Source organism: Gambusia affinis, linkage group LG09 (assembly GCF_019740435.1).
Source record: "Gambusia affinis linkage group LG09, SWU_Gaff_1.0, whole genome shotgun sequence".
NCBI lineage: Eukaryota > Metazoa > Chordata > Actinopteri > Cyprinodontiformes > Poeciliidae > Gambusia > Gambusia affinis.
In genome coordinates, this window is record NC_057876.1 from 7,397,165 (window position 1) to 7,419,183 (window position 22,019).

The window sequence follows — 22,019 nt, forward strand, 5'->3', positions numbered from 1 at the left end:
TGGCATGCATTTGTGTCGACCTAAAAATCCCCCACCCCTTTATTTATTTATTCTTTTTACTCTTATACCCCAAAATAATTGTTAAAAGTAAATAAGAAATCATTTAAACTCAATGTACACAAGGTTGTCGCACAGTATAAAAACAAACTTCAGTTTATTTCTTTTGGGACCAACACAAACTAGAGATGATTTCTTTCTTCTTCTTTTTTTTTTATTGCAGGAAGAAAAAAATGATACATGGTGTCCAAATGTTTCCAAAGAATATTCTAAAACCATTCGACGTACGGCTGCTGCTGTAGAACAGCGTGTTCTACGTTGTGTTTTTGGGACTGGTTTTTCACTAAACCAAAAGACTTCAGCGTTCAAATCTGACATTCTGAATCTCACTCGCACCAAACAGAACCTCAGTGGGATTCGGGGATGGACTTTGACTAGGTCTTAATAACACGTGATCCACTACACTTTGACTCCAGCCGTTCCGTTGTAGCTCCGGCTGCTGAATGGTGAACTCTGACCCCCATTCTCAAGTCTTGTTGGAGACTTCTTTCCCCCTCCTTATTTAGCTGAAACCGTCTTCCGCACAGTCCCAACCAGCCTTCCAGTCCCTGATGAAGGAAAAGCATCACCCGCAGCATGATGCTGCCATCGTCTAATTTCATACTGGAGGCTGCGTACGCAGAGGGACATATGCACTGTTAGTTTTCTCCTTCAAGCAGCATTTCACATATATAACAATCCAGTTTTGGTCTCATACTGTGAATACATTTTCCCTCTTCTTCTTTTGAATATGAAATTGTTTTAACAATATGTATTAGTTTCCTTCACAACTGGCCTCTACTGTCGTGGAAAATTCTCTCAAAACCCACTAACGTCATAAAAGGTAAAACAGTTCAAGGATTTTATTTATTTATTTATTTATTTATTGTGATCAGGGACGTTATCAACTGAATATTTCATCCGGCCCACGCTTAATGGGATTTTATCATTTGGAATGACGGGAGGGAAAGTGGACAAACAAGATTGTGCAACTGAAGTATGACAGCTGCAGTCTTTTGCTCTTAGGTGTAGACAGTGACATTAAGTGGATTTACTGCCTAATCGCTGCTATTCTCGCGAGATCTATTTACCCCCCCCCCCCCCAAATAACAGGGGGGCGAACCCTCACTCGGATAAGTTACGTTACGGCTCGTTCACCGTGGAGTTATTGTTCACTTTGCAGCTCTGACAGTGTAGCCAATCAAGGTTCAAAGTCCTCCCTCTGCTGTCTCTATCGGTTACAGTTGAGGTTAATTTTAGTAGCGTGCAAAACAGCCTAACCCGAAGCGCCGCTGTTGAAAATGGTTTCTTTGTAAGAAAGAAAGAGACGGGGGGAGAGAGGAAAGAAGGGGAGAAAAAAAAAAAAAAGTTGTGCAGCGCTTCATTCGCGGATCGGATCGGCGGGACGTCCCTTCCCTTCAGCGACGTCGTCGGCTGATCTGAATTCCCCATCCGCTGAGACGCATGAGTGGAGTCTTACTGAGTAGGCGTTTTCTCGCCGGGAAGGGGGGGTGGGGGGGAAGTGGTTTGTTTGCTCTCCGTGCACTCTGCTTTAACTCCAAGGACGAGAGCCGAAGATGGCCTTTCGCTCCAGGCTGCCCGACCGAGACGAGACGGCAAACTCTCTGAGGATGACCGAGAGGGATCGCATGGAGACCATCGATGCATACGCGTGTCCAACTCTCGAGCTCAGCCGAGCCGTGTCGGTGTCTCTAGGGCTGGACCCGCTGTCGTCTCCGCTCGGCGGTCTGAACCAGTGCCCCAGCAGCGCCTTCGGAGACTGCGAGCCCGCCGCCGCCGGCGGAAACAGTTCCTGCGGAGCGCCGGAGTTGGGCACGCCTGGAAGCGCCAGCTCGGAAGGAAGCAGGCTGGTCCGAGCCGACAGCAGCCTTGGAGTGGACGAATTTGGGGAGGTATGCCACGGTTTGCGGCAGGTGAGCTGCGTGGATCAGTTCAGTTCGGGGGACATGGACGGTGCGCAGTCTGTGACGCGCGGCTCGGTCATCTCCAGATTTGTTTGCAAGGACTCGAGCATGTTCATGAACTCGATAGCGGAGGTTCCCACGACACCTCAAGTGACTGAAGTTGGATCTTTGAAACCGTACTCCCCCTACTCTGCCGAGGCGAACCTGTACAGAGAGACCCAAGGTGTGTGGTGCGCAACCGAGCGCGCATACGGCGAACGATCCGAGCCGCATAGAAGCGCATACGACGGACACAGTTTCTTGTGTAAATACTGCGGACAAACCTCTTTCGGACCCAGGCAAGAGTGCGACTGTGTGTGGTACAGGAGAGGTGAGCGGGGCGGTAAAGGCGGTGCGCCAGTTTCGACGGTTCAGGCGTTCGGCCAAGTGGAAAGTTACCCAGACGCGATTCCTCAAGGGCAAAGCGCTTTTTCCACTATCAAGACTGAACCTTCCGTTTGGGTGCACTGCACAGATCGCGGCTTCAGGTAAATTACTGCTTCTGAGTTCCTTCTTTATTTGTTTCAAACCAAGAGGACAATCTTTTTTCCAGAGCCGCCCCAAGCCATAAGCAAAGTAAGCAACTGCTTAGGGCACCCAGGCCACCAGGAGGACCGCAAGAGTTCTTGACCTCTCTCGGAGAATATATGTTGTTTTCTCTTTGTACTTGAATTTTCCAAGTTCTTAGTCATAAAGACCGCCCCATTAAGCCAGAATTCCAACTAGGAGTGTCGGAGAGTTGCTCAGCAGCACCAAACTTTGGATCCAATATGGCTGCCGCACATAAATCATGGGGAAAGTTGCCAAATGAAAACTATAAATTAGGACACTTGATGATTTGTATCTCGTGAAACCTGTTGCATACACAATGCAGTGCAGTCTCGACTTGTGAACATGTTCTTTTAGTGCTTAGTTAAATTTTTATCAGCTTGTGCTCCTCCTGGTTGTTAACACCACAACAATTAGCTTCATGAGCCTATAACTCCTGTGTTATGGGTTCACAGATCCAAGCTCCTACCTCCAACAAGTCAAACATAACTGCATCTAAAAGAAAAATAAATAATAATAATAATAATAATAATAATAATAATAATAATAATAATAATAATAATAATAAAAACTAAAACAAAATACTGCCCAATTTTGTAGCTGTGTGTGGTGGTGGAGGGGAGAGGGGGGGTCAAATATTGTTCATTGTGATTTGAATTATTTTCTGGCACAGGCCAAAATCCATCTCAAAACTTTACCTCTTTAGTTGCTTTTGATTAATTTTTGTTTTTAAAAGATATCCCCTTTAAAAAAAAATTACTGTGGATATTTTTCTTTTAAATTTTAAGTTTTTAAATTTACCTTAACCATGTCTTCTTCGCCTTGTGTTGAGCTGAAGTCATATTTTATATCCCATGTAATTACAAACTAATCAATAATGAAAAGGTAAATAAATTTTTCCCCCCCTTCCAGACTCTGCTGAGTGTGCGCTGAATTGCTGCACTCCAGGCACGAATACCAAACCGAGGCTTGTCTCCGCAGTTTATTTACAGCTTCGTCTTTTTTCTTCTTCTTCTTCTTCTTTTTTTTTTTTTATTGAAACATGACCTGGAAATGGGGTCTCAAATAAAATCCATGTTCAGGGTTATCCATACAGTCTTGATCCGGTTCTGGTCTGGGTCCTGCCACTTTTAATTTTCACGGGCGATCAGTCAATCGCTTCTGCGTATGCTGGAAAACAAAAGAGCAACGTGTTGGGGGGCCGGTGGTGGTGGTGGGGAGGGATCACGCTTCATTACAGCAGCGTTACTGACAGGCATTTACTTTTAAAGCGCAGTGGTGGTGAAACCCCCTGATATCTGATTTCAAACCCAATTTCCCTTTCTTTGAAAAGCCACACGGCGTCAAAAGATTGTGTGTTGATTAAAAAAAAAAAAAAGTAAAAATACGTGGCCGTGCCCCCCCTTATTGGCCATGACTCGCATTGTTACTTTGTGGAATCATGGCCTGTCCCGCTGCAGCAGCAGCTGCGTATCGACCCCCCCACCCCTCTCCACACACACACACACCCCTGTGTGTGTGTGTGTGTGTGTTTTTTTTTTTTTTTTTTTGCGCTTTTCTGCTCTTGGCCTTGGCCGAGCTGCGTTTCAACATACAGCCGCTGTGAAGCAAAGTTCACCCAGTCCCCCCCAAAATTTCCAGAACCGTCCTTTTATTTGTGCTGCAGCTAGAGCCGACTTCCAGACAGGGAGTTAATGTATCAGCGTGGCCATAAACAAGAGATACAGCACCTGTTGCTGGTTCGGTGCTCGGAGTGGAAGAGTCTAAATGCCACGGGTTGCTGATTTCCAGAACTGTGGCATTCTTTAATCACAAGTTTTTATTTGTATCTTATTTGAATTCATCTCTTGTGTCATCGGCTCTGTGTGATAGGGAAACTAGTTGTAATTGGATTGGATTTAAAGGGCTGGTGCTCTAATTCTAACAGATCCCACTGACCTTAATCTATAAATATCTCTGATTTACTGTGTCCTTAACTGCTTTTTTTCATGCATGTTATGACTGAAAGTAATAAAACGGACCCTGAAATACTCTAATACTCTTGCCTCCTCCCACTGTTTATGCATCATTTAAAACCATTCAGACAGTGGTCAGTATTAGGCTGTCATGGCGTGATCATTTAATAATTTTTAAAATCAAAACTGCATCATTAGTAGGGTTTGCTATGGCTGCTATGGCCCACCACCCAGGGTGCCCTTGGGTTAGTGGGTGGCAAAAAAAAAAAAAAAAAAAAAAAAGATATCACCTACTGACCTGTGCAACAGGAAGTGGAGTGTAAACAGTGTTAGAAATAATGGTTGTACACGTCTGCTGGCTAATTAAGTTGGTGTCTGCCTCAGTAATCCTGCGCAGGGTTTCATTAGGTCTTGGCTGATCCGTCTCTTCCTCGGCTGATTCCCGCTGGAGACACCTGGAATAATTTTATGGCTAAAGAAAGGAATGTAGGGATGTTATTAATGAGTTTGTGAAACTTTACTGAAGGAGTCGGTAGCGGCTTTTCAGGAATGTGGCTCACCACCTAGGGCGCCAGTGTGAAAGGGGGTGTTGTGCAGGGCGGAAGGACTGTGAACTAAATGGCGGCTCGCTTTGTAGAATTGACATTTGAGATTTCTGTTCACCGTTACGTTGAAATTGGGGCTTGTGGACAATTTAACCAGATCAAAATGAAAACGAAAATGAAAAATAGTTAAACAAAACTCGGTTTGTGATTTATGAAACCTTTGCTCTGTTTGAGAAATGACTCAAAAGAATCCCCTTGTGAATCCAGCATTGTGTTCTGTGCTTCGACCCAAGGTGGCAGTCAGGTGATGACATGATTTAGTTGCTTTATTTAAAACAGAAACTAAAAATTTGTTTTGTACTGATGGTATATTATTGTATCATGTCATTCATAACAATCTTATCTGTTAAATTTTTATTTTTACTTAGATATGCAGACTTCATAAATAAATCTAAAACGCAGATTAAACTTAGCGACACTTTTCAAGTACTGTTTGTGTTTTACTCTTTAACCCATAAAGCAGTTTGTAGAAGTTTTTAATGTTCACGTCATGATTGTTTGTAGTTTCTTTCTTGCCCATTAGAAAAAAAGTAGAAGCTTTCTTTCAGCCAGCTGATTGCAGTGTGCAGCTACCGTGTGGAAGGTGGCAGAGCTATGTTACTCTACAGCCGGAAAAAAAAAACAAAAAAAAAACTCTCCTGGTCTTTGGCATCTGATTTAAAGTAGGGCTTCAAAATAAAATCTCTGATTTGTTTCAGACCAGACCCGCCTCCCGACATCGATTTGTTTTCTTAAAAAGACAGCACAAATGACAGAAAATATTTTCAAAGAGTGGCTTTTATTTCACTTATCCTTTCTATGAGTTGTATGATGGAGTACCAGGGCCAGGCTGTTTACTTTTCACAATATAGTCGCGATATCATCAGAGTAAAAATGTAATTTCACTAGAAAGAAACACCTTCGTATGAACGGTTCCTTTTTCAAAACAGACACAGTCGTTTGCATGAATGTTTCAAACTCCTGCTACTTATAATAATTTAATGCTGTGTTAAAATATAAAGCATTGATAAGTATTATGTGTTGCCTTTAAAACTAATACCAAAGTATAACTTCACACAGCGCTCAACATTTCTAATTTTTGTTATTTTTTCTTGGAGTTCTCATAAAAATAATACTTATTTGTCCTAAGATTGCGAATTTATTCTTGTGTTATCCCAACTCAATTGTAGACCTCCTGCATGTCTGTAATATTCCGACTTTATTCTCGCAATGAAATCTAAAAAAAAAAAAAACATCTCCCGTCCAAACCATGACGGAAAACTCTAGCGATTCTTGGAACTGAAACATTTGAAAACCTTGGCTTACCATCATAATCGTTGTAATTTGCATGTATGTGTGTGTGTGCGCACCTCCAGGCACGAGGATTTCTTCCCAGGCGTGTTCCTGTCAGACAGGAGAGTGTGTCAGGTGTGCGGCGACGACGCCTCGGGTTGTCATTACGGAGCGGTCACCTGTGGCAGTTGCAAAGTGTTCTTCAAGAGGGCTGCTGCAGGTGGGAGTGACGCAAACAACACCACAACACTCACACACACACACACACTCACATTCAAGCCAGCATCCCTCAGTGCACATCAAAATTACAGTATGCATCCCCTGATTTAATTTTATACACCCACCTACACTCTAATGCCGTCAGGGCACAGTGACCTGACATTATAAGGCAGAGCAGTTTGTTATCAGTAAACACCCACGTGGCGTTGCTATGAGTAAAAGGCCGAGGCAATGTGGATTTTTCTCTTTTTTTTCCCCTTTTTTTTTTTGTTGTTGTGTGCCTCCAGGAAAGCAGAACCACCTGTGCGCCAGCCGGAACGACTGTACCATCGACAAGCTGAGGAGGAAAAACTGCGCCTCGTGTCGGCTAAAGAGATGCTTCATGTCCGGAATGAGCCTGAAAGGTACGCAGCTTGTAGGCATTAAAACCTAGAGGAGAGAAATGTACCCTGACAACAACCTTTAGTGCAATGTCTTCCTCAGTCTTAACAGGTTGGGGTGTTTTTTTTTCTCAGGACTGGCCTAAACTGTATTTGTCTCCCATCTATTTTCCCCTCATCTCTGACCAGCTTTTTCTGTCCCTACAATTAAAATTGCGTCCCCAAAACACTCTGCCATCCCACCGCCGTTCTCCGCAGTTGGAATGGAGTTTTCAGACCGATGCTCACCGTGTCTTCGACACACCCCAAACACAACTTTTATGGCTTTCTCATTGTTTCTCTTCCAAATATTTTAGCAACACTAATAGTACAGCTAACTCCCAAGTTCAAAAGGTACGAACACTTTAGCAGGCAGCTGTATTCGCTGTGCACGTGGATAAAGAACGGGTCAGTGTGGTCAAATACCTAACATTCAACAGAGCAGAACTGTTCCTGCTAAAATTTAGCGTGACAAATTCAATTCAACGGAGGTCAGAAAAGAGCTTTTCTGCCCTTCGTGTCTGCCTGTTGGCCGGCGAAGAGGAACTTCACTGACGTGTCAATGATAGGAAACATCACAAGAAGCTTGTGAGCAACTTTAGCCTCATTTGTAGTAACCCACGTGCTGCTGTTTTCTGTGGGGACATTATCTGGCGAAAAAGAAAGAGCTCACTTGTAAGTGGCGCTTCCTGTTTTAGCAATTTATCTTCCACCTGGTGTGTGATTGTAGGCCGTAGGCTGAAGGGAGCCGGACAGACGAGAGGGGGAGAGGAAGAACAGCAGCCTGGTGCCTGGGGGCACGGAGAGAGGGAAGGGAAGCACAACGTTGTCTTGGAGCCTGGAAATGCTGCTGCCAGGGCTCAAGGTGGGGAGGATCAGTGGCTCACAAGATCAAATATCAAAGAGATTTGCAAAGAGTGTGACCATTTTATATATATATATATATATATATATATATATATATATATATATATATATATATATATATATATATATATATATATATATATATATATATATATATATATATATATTTAATCGTTCTTCTGCTCCTGTTTCTGTGTAAACTCCTGCAGGGCCTCAACTTTTAGGGATCCCTCCAACTATGCGCTCCTGCCTCTCCCTGCTCACCATCCTGCAGTCCATCGAGCCCGCCGTGGTCAACGCGGGGCACGACCCCGCCCAGCCCGACAGCCCCGCCTCCCTGCTCACCAGCCTCAACGAGCTCGGGGAAAGACAGTTGGTGACCGTCGTGCGCTGGGCAAAGGCAATACCAGGTAAACCGGCATGAGCCGGGGCGAAGGGGGCAGATGTTGTTTTTTTTTTTCTTGAAAAGCGCCGCGACCTGAAAATACCTGCGGCAGCTGTCTCCGTCTCAATATGTGATAAATAACAGCACCGCTTGGTCGGACCTGTTGTCAAAACCTCCACAGATACGCGTGTTTCTTGTGTGACTCATCAGATTATAGGGCTATGAAAATATTTCGAAAGCTTGCACGATAATCGCAAAGTATCTATTAGCTCGGTGCGTGACCTGGAAGGGGTTGGATTTCATTTTAGGAGGGTATCATAAACGGTTATAAGCCGTTAATATCTCACCTGCAGCAGATAACTCTCGTGGCATTTTCATTTGGTGTAAATATGGGTCAGACGGTCCACCTCAGAAAAATAAATAAATTAAAAAAATCCACAGCGCTTTCTGCAAGGATTCTGTGAAACTTTAAGCCGTTTTCTCATTTTGCAGTTGCGCAATAATTCATCCAACAGCTGAGGATTATTTACACAGGAAGTGGAGGTTGGAGGAGGTGCACCACTAATAATATTTCAGAGTGAAACATGAACTGAGAGAGGAACATGTAAAGCATTTCCCATGTGAGTTAGAAAGCTCGCATTCTCTTACATTAGCGGTCACCAATCAGGAGTTTCACATGTCGGAGAAAGACTCGGAAATGTTTTATTTTGAAAAACACTTCGCCCCCTGCCCCTACCCCCTGACCCCTACACACCCCTACAAGTAACATTTGTCTCCCTGGTATCATCTCTCCATGCCTGTTGGCGCGCTTGACACGTACTTACAGTGCAGACATCTGACCCTAATACAGACAGCTGGTCCAAAGCAAAGGATCTCCCTGCAGAATCCACCACACAGGCTCCCTGCTGAATGCTAAATCTGCTGCCGTGCTAGGCACAGTGCCGGTCACATGACCGCAGCGCTTCGTGCCAAAACAGATTTTGCACATGTGTCTCTTCAGCGTATTATCGTCACCCGACGCCCCTGCTTCCACGTATACATGAAATGTTGTCCTGCAATGCGCCGTGGGCCACAACTGCTTCAGTGCCGCCTATAATTTTTTTCCTTTTATACAGTTTTTGCATTTATTTCAGGGAGACTCAGACTGGGAATTGCTTCCCGGCATGTCCTACTCTCGCAAAAAGAGTTGCACACAGAAAGGCTTGTCATTTTTACGATCCTCAGCTTCTGCGTGCGCAGACATCCAAAGAAAAACATAGGGTCGTAAAATATGCTTTGCTCAGACGATTGTGAATTTTTTGAGATTAGATCTTTGTAAATACATGGTAGACTAAATGAAGGAAGCACAAGAGTTGTCTACTGCAGGTAAAAAGATCAACTGCTTGCCAACTTAAAAAAATAAAATATAAAAGGCCGATCCTTTTAACACTGAAGCAGTCTGGTGCAGAGCAAGCTAGCCTGTTCAACTATAAGCCACTAGAGGGAGATGTGTTCTCGTTGAAGGAGATGATAGAGAAATGAAAATGCACAGCGGGGTCTCTAGTATGGTCTTTGATATTATTAAGGTCTAGATTTTATTAATTGAGTTATTCATATAATTATTATTATGGTTTTCCCATTTTCTAAGATGTCCACCTTATTAACAGGTTTCCGCGACCTGCATGTGGACGACCAGATGTCGGTGATTCAGTTGTCATGGATGGGGGTGATGGTGTTCGCCTTGGGCTGGAGATCCTACACGCTCACCAACTGCTCCATGCTCTACTTCGCGCCCGACCTGGTGTTCAACGAGTAAGTCATGCGAAAAAGTTTTTTCCCGTCCCAGACGTGTAAACTTGAAGGAGTTCTTGGTTGCAAGTTGACTAAAGTTTCCCAAGCCTGTCGCCTCGTCTTAAGAAAACAGGGGGTCGGGGGGAAGGAAAAAGTTTCTTTCGGGCGTTATCAGTTGTAATAATCGCAGCGGCGCGGGGGTTTGTTGGAAATATCGAGAGATTTCCACCTGTCACCGTCACTGGGAAGCAGAACCACGGTGGAATACGCGCTTCAGAGGAAGACTGACTAATCAAACAATAAAACGCGTGCTTTCTCAAGACACGGCGGTAAACAAGCGCGTTCTGATCTTAGCACTTCCTCTGCGTCTGATACGCGTGGCCGCAGAGGGATCACCTCTGATGATTTATTCCATTTAATCTCTCTTTTACCGAAGCAGTCGTCTCATTGAGATGTTTGCTTTCGTTCACCTTGATACGCGCCGCAACCTTCCAGCCTCCACCCGAAAACCTGTCTTTGACTTCAACTTTCGTCTTTTGTCTTTGCTTTGAACTTCCAAAAAAAAAGAAAAAAAAAACTTACTGCCGCTTTTATCACAAATCTCAATGCGTGATATGCATGTACACAGTGTCTTACAAATGCATTCATATTCATAGAGTGGTAAAGCCATTGTTGAAACAAATCTATAAGAAGACTTGTTTGGAGTTTGTCACGAGTGATATAGGGGGAGAGCGAACTTCTGGAAGTAGGTGCTTTTGTTAGATGAGACCAAAATGGAGCTTTGTGGCTTACATGAGTTTCAAAAAGCTAACTGTGTACATTGTGAGCGTGTCTCCGCCACTGAACGACACGGTGGTGGCAGCATGTTTCTGATGACTTTGGAGGAGTTGCCGAGCCAGTCTGTTGACACGCAGTCCATAAATCTGTTTTTTATGGAGAAGGAAGTCAATGTCATGAACAGTTCAACTGGTCTCTGTTCTGTATTTGAACTGTTCAACTGGTCTCTGTTCTGTTTGTTGAACAGTTCAACTGGTCTCTGTTCTGAAGGTTGAACAGTTCAACTGGTCTCTGTTCTTGATGGATTGAACAGTTCAACTGGTCTCTGTTCTGATGCAGAGTTGAACAGTTCAACTGGTCTTATCTTCAACTTGCTTGACAGTTCAACTGGTCTCTAACTCTGATCAGTTGAACAGTTCAACTGGTCTCTGTTCTGGCGCAGACTTGAACAGTTCAACTGGTCTCTGTTCTGACAGGTTGGGTCAGTTCAACTTTGGTCTCTGTTTAACAAGTGTTGAACAGTTCAACAGACCAGATAGACGAGAATGCTTATATTGGTCTCTGTTCTAAACCGAGGAGTTGAACAGTTCAACTTCTGTTCTGGAGAAAGAGAGTTGAACAGTTCAACTGGTCTCTGTTCTGGACGAGACTGAACAGTTCAACTGGTCTCTGTTCTGGACAGTTGAACAGTTCATCCCTCCCTCCTGTCAATCACACGTCCCAAATGATTTGCACCTGACTCACCATGGGGTTACAACAAGCACTGAAATGGAGCCGGAAGAGGAAAACACAAGCCAAAGCAGGGGGAAGTGGCTCTGCTTATTCAAATATTGGTCTAAAAATGAAATGGGGTTGTTCAATTTCATTGTTTAAATGTATTTATCGGGCGCAGTCGGTGGCTTTTGCAGAGAAAAAGTAAATGTACTCATTTGCTTGGTGTATGACATGATCTGGATTCTCTGTTGAACTCGTTGAATGTCTAATTAACATTCAACGAGTTGAACAGTTCAACTGGTCTCTGTTCTGGACGAGTTGAACAGTTCAACTGGTCTCTGTTCTGGACGAGTTGAACAGTTCAACTGGTCTCTGTTCTGGACGAGTTGAACAGTTCAACTGGTCTCTGTTCTGGACGAGTTGAACAGTTCAACTGGTCTCTGTTCTGGACGAGTTGAACAGTTCAACTGGTCTCTGTTCTGGACGAGTTGAACAGTTCAACTGGTCTCTGTTCTGGACGAGTTGAACAGTTCAACTGGTCTCTGTTCTGGACGAGTTGAACAGTTCAACTGGTCTCTCTTCTGGACGAGTTGAACAGTTCAACTGGTCTCTCTTCTGGACGAGTTGAACAGTTCAACTGGTCTCTCTTCTGGACGAGTTGAACAGTTCAACTGGTCTCTCTTCTGGACGAGTTGAACGAGAAAATGCAAAGTGAAATGCAATTGAATAACCAGAATTCAATTATGCAATTATTTAAAACTGAATTAATTATTATTTAGAAAACAGAATATGACAGAAAGTCTAAATGACAAACAACAAGAAACGTCAAGCGCAACCTTTGTCTCTGGTCAGTCGAGTCCAAAATTTAACTTGTTGGGCAGCTGTGTTTGGGCCAAAAACTAACTTTACATTACCCCAAACAGTATCTTTGCAGTGAGACATGGTGGTCGCAGCAACGTGCTGTAAGGCGCAATATGGGAAGAAAAGCTGTTAAGAGGCTGTAAAAGACTGGAGAATGGGGCAGTTTCACCGTCCAGCAGGAGAGCAACACTGAGCATACAGACAAAGCTACAAGCAAAGGGTTTTAGACCAAAATAGGTGGTGGTGTTTGAATGGCTCTGTCAAAGTCCACACCTAAATTAGGATTAAGAAACTGTTCAAAGACACTTTATGTTCAGTTCACTTTACGTTCTGCTACTCTGCAGAAATAAAATGGGCAAATTTCAGTTTCTATCTTTGGGCAAAGGCCCAAATGATTTGTCATTTAGTCATTAGATATTTACAAAAGAATTCAAAAATAATGTGTCATTTTTCTTCTGCTTCACTATTATGCTCTACTTTGTGTAAAATCCCAGTAGAAATTACTTTAAGTTGGCGCGGTGTGACAGAGTTCCATAGGTATTCGCCGTTTTGCGAGCCGCTAAACGTACGCTGCTGCCTTGCAATCTGGTGGGCTGCTGTGAGCGGCGTCCGGATGGCGTACAGCCAATCATGCGCCGTCTCAATTTTTCTGCCATTTTGTGTTACATTAGCAAAACACTCGTTCTCTGCGCATTAGACCTCCGTCACTCCTACAGGGCCGCCCGCGACCGTCGCGGTTAATGGATACGCCTGCCCGTGTTGCTGACCCTCATTTTTCTCTGCCTATCTGTCATTCTGCTTCTCCATTATCCATCTAACTCATTTTTCTCTCACCCCTGCCGCGCCTTCTCCGATCTCCTCTTTTCTTGTCCCCACAACTATTAATCCTCTTCCTCCTCTCTGTATGTTTCTGCCAGAACATCTCCTGGCTTCACACTTCTGCTTCTGTCACACCTTGTATCCGATCACTCCTCTCTCCTCTCTCTAATACTGAGTTTGTTTGGTTCCTCCCCCCTCCCCCTTTTTCTTTTTCCTCCCACCATCCTAGCCAACGTATGCAAGTGTCCAGCATGTACGAACACTGTGTGAGGATGAAGCTGCTTGCCCAGAGGTTCTGCAAATTGGAGGTTACCGAGGAGGAGTTCCTCTGCATGAAGGCCCTGGTCCTCTTCAGCATCAGTGAGTCACCCGGGATCATTTCCAAAAAACAGCCCCGTTGAAGTGAAATACGGCTTGAACAGAGCGCGGCCCATGCTCCGGAGAATTGATGGGGAGGGATAAAGTCTGTGAGAGTTATTGTTGTGTTCTGGCTTTGTGGTCACAGTGCCAGTGGAGGGCCTGAGGAGCCAGCGCTGCTTTGACGAACTGCGGACCTCCTACATCAAGGAGCTGGACCGCTTAGCGAGCCACCACGGGGAGACCACCCGGACACAGAGGCTGTTTCAGCTCACGCAGCTACTGGACTACCTCCAGTCGGTAATACATGGGACTCTGTAACCCAACCCAACCCAACCCCTAACCTCCCTCCTTCCTTCCACTCCTTACTTGTTGCTGATCTGTTATGCAAGTGTCATTTTGTCATTTTGGGCCTACTACAGGTGAAAGTCCTTTGGATGCAGTACAGTGTTGGTTTATTTTTTACCAAACACGTTCAGGTTACATTAACAGAGTCACTTATTTTGTTTATGTAATAAAAAAAAAAAGAGAAAGAAATAACTTCCTTGGCAGAAAAGGTTCGGTTCAGCTCTTCTCATCTCCTCTGCTCTGGCTCCACCTGCTGGCTGCGGAGTGCCACTACTGGAATTCAAAAAATGCTCTGTTTAGTTTAAGTCGAGTGAAAGTTTATTTACATGGTGCATTTACAACAGCCTCAGCTTCACAACAGTCACAGCATCAAAGGTGGATAAGTGATGGAATAAGAAATAAAATTAAGTTTGATAAATGTAATAAAAAATTTGGAGCAAAGTAACAAAAAAGCAATAATGCGAGTAAGAACCAAGACATATTTAATTTCCCCCCAAAAGATCTAATTAATTGCCCTTTTTTCCCTCCTTTTTAATTGTGTATTTATTTATTTTTTACACATTTATTTTTATTTATTTTTTGTTCGTCGCATCAAAAATGCTCATACATATTGCCTGTTCCGAAAAAATAGAAAAAAAATGACTCACTAATATTTTGCTTGGGTTGTGGCACCCACTCGCCGTGTTGTTTCAGTGTCACAGTGTTTACTTCTATCCACATTTGCATTTGGCTTTCGCCAGGGTCATGCAGAAACGATGGGAGAACGCGAACACGGTGCGATTAGTCTCCAGCACATCCCAGTTTCTGGACTCTGGTGGCGACAATTATGTTTCATGCTTCTTGAATCACAATCTGTGCTTGATAAATTTCACCTTTGCCATCTTGGAATACACCAACGCCGTCAGGTTAGGGGGAAACAATTGGAACAACCTGGTCGTTCGGTATACTTGGGTTGTCAGCTGACCACAATCTTTGGGTACTTAATGTTGCTGACCCTGTACCTGACCAACTGCAGCGACCTCAGATCGTAGCACTGCCCCCACAGACTTGCACAGTAGAGTCCAGGGATGATGTCTGCATCAATTCATCGGCCTCTTTTCATCCCAGAACAGGATAAATCTGGACTCATCAGACCACATGACCTTCCTAAATTTCTCCAGAGACCAGTCTTTAAGCTCCCTTTGCATCACTGATTAGTGCTTTTCTTAAGGCTAGACAGCTGTTTAGGCTTAATCCCTGAAGTTCCCTTCACATTGTGCGTGCGGAAATGCTCTTACTTTAATCTCTGGTTAGAGTCGGGACTTCTGCTGTTGTTTTTTTGTGACGTGAATTCACCAAATGTCTAAATGACTGCAGATCCAGATCGTTTTATATGTTTTTCCAACCACATTTCTTCTGCGAAGATGACAGTTCCCCATTGTCTGTCCAGTTTGTGTTGGACAGACCTTAACTCATTTTCTGTTGTTGCTGGCTGGGTTTCCCGCAGAAAGCTCGCTAAGCCCGGTGGTAGGAGCCCTGGAGCAGTCAGTCAGCGCCCCACCGTGTTTTTGTGTTAAAAAATGTCAAAAGTTCACAAGAAATTTAACAATATGACTAGATAATTATATGTTATTGGAAGACCTTGTTGACAGTATTTAAACACACCATGAGACTGAAAAAAAAAAAAACCAACACAAGAAAATATGGATAATTATTAGCTTGGTCTTATGTAATGCTGGTCACATTCAGAGCCAACCCAAGACATTGAGTGGACTAAGGAGCCATTCGGGGCCCCGGGGGCCGTATATTGTTGCTTATATTTTAACACAGACGATAGATCTAGAATTGCAACGTTTGTTTATCGAGAATGACATTTCAATCAAATCTGACCCAATGGTTTCACCAGAGATAAATTAAAAGCCTTATTGTTTGATATTTAAATTAAAAATGTTAAAAAGTTGGCAAGTTACATTTGTGAACATGCAAAAAACAAATGTTCATACCGTAGTTTGTTGTGTTACTATAGCTACGAAACGATGTTAGGAGTTTGATCTTTGCGTTTGAGCTCGGTTTGTTCACATATGTATCAGAAAATAATAACCTGCTATGACTGATTGCTTTTAAGCTTAGCCAACTAACTCTTGCCAACTACAAAATTCAAGTTTTAAATGATGTCTGCTGCTTGGTGTGGTATAAATTGGTTGGTGTTTAGCCAAGCGAACGCAGGGTTTGCAAGGAACACCGGCTGAAAGAGATATGTCTGATCGACTGCTGTGGTTCATCGACATTAAAACTTCTTCAAGTGGAAAGTGCCGACACAGAGCCAAGCACGTGCCAGGACATGTATGGAGGGAGCAAGTGTGAGGTGTGAAAGCACATGCCGCTCACTTTGTTCTCACCGAAGCTCTCAAAACAAACATCCGCGACTATTTGTTAACTCATAGTTGCGGTTCACATTGAGTTGCACAAGCGGCACGGCTTTTACACTTGACACTTACCTCGGCGTAGAAAGAGTCAGCAATGTTCACAATGTGAAAGCCTCATGGTGGAAGGTTTTCTTGACCTTCTACAATGAATCCTTCCAGGATGGTTCATGCGGATGCGGGTACAGGTGAACCTCCTCTGAACACCTTCCAAATCACCCGGTGTGAGTGAGAAGTGGCGCATGCGATCCGTAAAGCGGTGCATGACCAGACACAACGACGATTAGTGCGCCCAGTTCAATGCATCACCTTCCCATGGTTTCTCCCACCGTTTCTGGTGTATGAACGCATTCTCTAAAGTGAATAAACAAGCGACGCTTAGGGTAAAATAGCTTGTTGTCTGCTGAAAGATACTCATCTCCATAGTAATTATCCTGTTTGAGGCTTTGACCTATTAGCTTTCACAATCAAGGTTGTGAATTTTTAATGTTTTTTTGGACAGGCAGTGAATTTTATTGGGATTTTATGAGGATGGATGAATACAGAGTAGTGCATAATTGTGAAAAGGAAGGAAAGGAACACATGGTTTTCAACTTTTCCTTTTCTTTTACTACAAATAAGACTAAAAGAAGGTGTGATGTATATTTGGCTTCAGCCATCTTCATCAATATTTTGTTCTCTCAACTTTTACTCCAGTTATGTCTCTTCCAGCTCTGCACATCTCAAGACGGAAGTCTTTAGGACAGGTTTCAATCACAGTTGATGGAGAGCATCTACGAATAACTTCCAAGTCTTGCTGCATATTTTTGAGTGGATTTAAGTCTGGACTTTGAATAGGCCATTCCAACACATGAATAGGTTTCGATCAAATCAGGGGTCTGCAAGCTATGCCTCTGGAACCAAAGTCGCCTTCTCCGTGTTTCAGCTCCTTCCGCAGATTTCCAACAGGATTTAGACGAGGGCTCATAAAGGCCACTTCAGAATAGTCCACTGTTTTGCTTTTAGACATTTTTGGGTGTTTTTAGCTGTGTGCTTTGGGTCGTTACCCTGCTGGAAGACTCACGACCTGCGACTGAGACCGAGCTTTGTGACGCTAGGCAGCACATTTTTCTCCAGAATGCCTGGTGTTGAGTTTTCATAGCACCCTGCACAGCTTCAAGACGCCCTGTGCCAGATGCAACCTCAGAACATAACCCAGCCTCCTTAACGTTTCACAGTAGGGACAGTGTTCTTTTCTTGGTTTTCTTCATTCTGGGGTCTGTGAATATAGAACTGTGGTGCCAAAAAGCTCCAGTTCTGTCTCCTCTGTCCAAAGAACTTTCTCCCAGGAGCTTTGTGGTTTGTCACCATTCATTGTGGAAAATTCCAGTCTCGCTTTTCTATTCATTTTTTTTTCTCGCTTTGGTCTCCGCCTTGGTCGTCTCTCACTTTGGCTCAAAGCAACGATGGATGGTGCGATCTAACACTGATGTACCTTGACCTTGGAGTTCACCTTTAATTTCTTTGGAGGTTGTTCCGGGCTCTTTGGTTACCATTCTTGGTATCCTGCTCTTCAATTCGTCATCAATTTTCCTCCGGCGGCCAGGGAGGTTGGCTAGAGTCCTGCAGTCCTTAGACGTCTGAATAATTTGCGCAATTGTAATCACAGGAGCGCCAAGCTGCTTAGAGACAGTCTCTCTCGTAATGCTAATTAGAGGACACACCTTAGCTTGACATACATGGCACCCCTGTGGTCAATTATGCCAATCTGTTTTTATTAGAAATACCAGCTTTTTTTTTTGTCCATATCTGTTTCTTTAGTTTTATTTTTATATTAAGGATTCAGCTTCACCACATTTCTAAAGAAATGTCTGCTTCGTATAGCTTAATTTTTTTGTACATTTTTAGTTTTCAAGTTATTTCAGTGACCATTGCGGATTTTCTTTTGTCTTTAATAGCAATATCAATTTTTTTGTCTCCATATGTGCTTTTTTAAATTATTATTTTTCCATAAATTGAAATATCGCATAGAAGTTCGTTCTCTTTTTTTTTTTTTTTTTTTGCAAAGGATTTGTTCTTTTTATTTTAAAACATAAAACTTACAAAGAAGATTGCAATAGTAGATTGGATTTAGCTGGACTCAGGGGAGGGGAAAAAAGTCTGTTTGGCTTGTAAATGTTCCAGAAATGTCCCACTTGCATCCCAACACCAACTTAACTGTGTTTAGGGAAGTTTTTCCTTCTGGAAGTTGAAACTCCACCATTGTTTCAAATCTTTTGCCGCCTTTTCAGCACAAATAAATACCACAAAAAGAAAAGGCTTCAAAGGAATATGAATACTTTCAGGTTGACGTCTTCAAACATCTGCGCTATCAGGTTATGAACTACTGGAGCAATAAACCGTCTATGCCGTCTTTATTAGCGGCGTCAGCTCAGGATACTTAACCACCCTCACAGGAATGCTTACGTTTCCCTCGGCGGACCAGACCGACGGAGAAAAATTAGCAGCAGACGTTTGACTTCTAAAAGTTGTAAATTACGCCGCGTATCTTTACATCCACAGAAGTCTGAGACAGAAGGTTTTGGCTAGACGGGAACCTGAAGACTCACAGAATGCGCTGCCAGATTAAAGGGGGTCACTATGCCTAGTTTTTTTGTCCGTCCATCCTCTACCATCGTTTGTCTTTCTTTCTTTAAAACATCTGCGCACATTTGCCTGCAAGATAAATACCATCAGTAAAAGCTGAAATAAATCACCGGCTGAGAGCTTGTTTATCATGCGGACATGTCAGGCAGGCTGTGAGCTTTCTTTCTGCCGAAATTTATCGGCCAAGTATTTGTCGTTATGGCCCGAGGGAGCGCCTGAGAACAGGCTTCTATTTACACAAAGTAAATGTTTTTACTCAAGGAAAAAAGGCTTACAAATCACTTACGCTCGGATGGATATCTTTTTATTTTAGCAAATTAATACATCAGCAGCTCTATTGGTCCCGCTGACGTTTTAAACCTAACAAATGTTTCGCCACTAGGGGGAGCAGGTCGACCACTTTCCTCCCAAAGTGGCTTGAGCGAAAACAATTAAGTGCCAGCAGACAAACTCCTGAGATCATTGATCGAGGTGTAACCCCAAGAGGATCGGATCTCTCCTACAGAGAGCCGGTTTTGTCCCTTAAATGCTCTGCTGTGTGTTACGAGTTGGAGAGCAGCCAGAGAAGAGGCAGAAGAGCAGAACTGATTAAGGTCTCGCAGTTCAGGCTTTTTTTTTTTCCTCCTCCTTTTTCCACCCCTCTGTGGAGCGTAGAGCGTCAGATGTCTTTTTCAGCGCTAACCGCCTCTCTCTCCATTCTCCACCTTGTTCTCTCCTCCATCTTAGGTCGTGAGAAAGTTGCACCAGTTCACCTACGACCTCTTCATCCAAGCTCAGTCCCTGCAGATGCGCGTCAACTTCCCGGAGATGATCTCCGAGATCGTCAGCGTTCACGTGCCTAAGATCCTCTCGGGCATGGTCAAGCCCATCCTGTTCCACAACACGGCCTGAGGGGTCCCGACGGCCACGCCCGGGCGGATCCGAAACACGAGGGACGCGTTGCGGTTTTCACGAGGTGACGGAGCCTTTCAATCGGACCCTGACAGACGGAGGGGATGGCGCATTCTTCCAGTGTTTTGTAATCCAGTAAAGTCCCTCTGCTCTTCTTTCTTCGCTGCCTGCTCAGTACATCACACACACACACACACGCACACACACACACACACACACACAGCACATGGTTTTTTCTCTCTCTTATTTTTTTTTTTTGGTTTCTTGGAGAGCTGATCACAACACTTGCATGCATTCCTGCACATCAGCCAACGAAGTTGGGCATGTAAAACCTCTTCAGCTCTTCTTACTGATTACTGTCAGCTGAAAGATAAAGCCAGTATCGTAGTGAGAAAAACATGTTTGCATCGTTCTCATCCCCCAAAAAGCTTTTCTTCTGTGTGCTGCAGTATGACATTTGAACTAGCTTTTTTTTTTGTTTTTTTTTTCCACAATGAATGTGATTGTGTGCACCTGACAGAGTCAGAGAGAGAGAAAAACTGCTTGACTGGCAGTTAATAATAATAACGCAGTTGTGACTTGCATGCTAAGAGGAAAAGTTATCTCGCCCGAAGGCATATAAAAACATTTTTAAAAGCTGTTCTCATGTCTTAGAAGAAGAAGAAAAGAAAAAACCTTTTAAAAAGACAAAAAACAAAACTTGACAAATAGTTTTATGTATTGTTCAGTGTGTTAAAATGAACACCTTTAAAGTGCAAGTGACTGCGGTAAAGCTAATTTTAAGTGTATATTTATGAAAAAAGAAAAATTTACTTTGGATCCAAGTAGAAAATGATCAGACAGAAAAGTCTCAAAGACTTGTTTGCCAGTTAACACTGAGGGGAACTTTATTAAAAAAAAAAAAGAAAGAAAAAAAAAATAAAACAGAAAAAATTAAGCTTTTTGGAGTGCCAAACACTGTTCAAGTACAACTTTTTAAAGTGGATATTTCATAATGCTGTGGAACTTTTCTACCGTTTCTTAAAGGTGTTCTTTGCAAAATGCTTTCTTGTGTGTTGTCATGTGTTCATTGTAGCTTCGATAATAAATGTCCAGTAAAGACTCTACACGTTGGTTGCTGTGTTTCTTGCATAAGTGTTGTTGGATTTATGGGCCACAGCTCAGACGGCATCAATGAAGACACAGAAACCCTAAGAGGGTTAGCATTTAGCTCAAACTTTGAATGTTTTTCTGACTTTTGGACATTTTTAAAGTATGAATGTGAAGAGTTGCGGTTTTTTTTTCTTTGCCAATATGATAATTGGCAGTGTAAATAATAAAGTTGGAACTGTTGGAAATGTAAAATAAAGAACATTTGCAATATTTTATATCAAAATATAAATGCAAAACAAAATGAGTTAAATTACTATTCCTTAACAAAATCGATTGGGTAATAGATAATGTAAACCTCAGACAAAACAGGGAATATTTGTCAGTTTTTAATCTTGTTAATAAACCAATTGAGTTATGAAAGACAATCAACATTTCATAAACTCCAGGATAATGGCATGTAGTCTGAAAGTCCTAAATTCAATACCCTCTAAAAACATTTAAAATTCACAAGTTCAGAAAGATAAAAACCAAGCGTGGAGACCCACTCATCTGGTCAGTCTTTAGTATTAAGAAGAAAAGAGTTTGTATTTAAGGCATGAAATGCTTTTGAAATCACAGTAAAACCTTTTAGGTCTATTTTAACAGGCTAAATGTAAACCTGTTCCATGACAACCAAAGCTAGGACGCGCCGTGGCAACAGCCAGAAATGCTAGCTTACTGATAACTCTGACACTAGCGTTAGCACCGTGGCTAAAAGAGATAAATCTGGAAACCATCTTAAGTTTTTGCTCCGACAGAAAAACTCCTCTAACCACACATCTTGTGACTCGTTTCCAACAGCGTTGATATATTCTTTCATAATAGAAGGCATATGAATATATCAGCTTTAGCAGTTCCAGCTGGATACCAGCTAACTGAATCGGCATATTTAGAGTCTCGACTTTAGCTTTAGTTGGGATTTATTACCAAAATAAAGGAGCTAATTTATGAACGTTACATTATGAAACTAATGTGCTTCATCGTGACTTAAAAGAAGAGTGGCTGATATTTAAAACTCTCAAATTCCTTTTTATAGCGTGGTGCTGTATTTAC

General features: G+C 42.9%; 1 protein-coding gene across 1 annotated transcript; it reads left to right on the plus strand.

The window, feature by feature from the left end:
* The first annotated feature begins 1,161 nt into the window (after positions 1-1,161).
* On the plus strand, positions 1,162-20,941 carry LOC122837305 (androgen receptor-like). The gene is made up of 9 exons (XM_044127586.1): positions 1,162-2,488; positions 6,465-6,601; positions 6,888-7,004; positions 7,750-7,884; positions 8,096-8,296; positions 9,918-10,062; positions 13,442-13,572; positions 13,718-13,869; positions 19,671-20,941. The coding sequence occupies exons 1-9, from the start codon at positions 1,614-1,616 to the stop codon at positions 19,833-19,835; spliced, it is 2,058 nt and encodes a 685-aa protein (XP_043983521.1). The 5' UTR covers positions 1,162-1,613; the 3' UTR covers positions 19,836-20,941.
* Positions 20,942-22,019: the final 1,078 nt, after the last annotated feature.

What these genes read in the sequence shown, in the direction of transcription:
- LOC122837305 (XM_044127586.1), top strand. Translation starts at nt 1,614, where the DNA reads ATGGCCTTTCGCTCCAGGCTGCCCGACCGAGACGAGACGGCAAACTCT. An exon ending in CTGGGCAAAGGCAATACCAG is followed by an intron (nt 8,297 to 9,917) that starts GTAAACCGGCAT and finishes CCTTATTAACAG; the next exon opens with GTTTCCGCGACCTGCATGTG. An exon ending in CCCGACCTGGTGTTCAACGA is followed by an intron (nt 10,063 to 13,441) that starts GTAAGTCATGCG and finishes CCACCATCCTAG; the next exon opens with CCAACGTATGCAAGTGTCCA.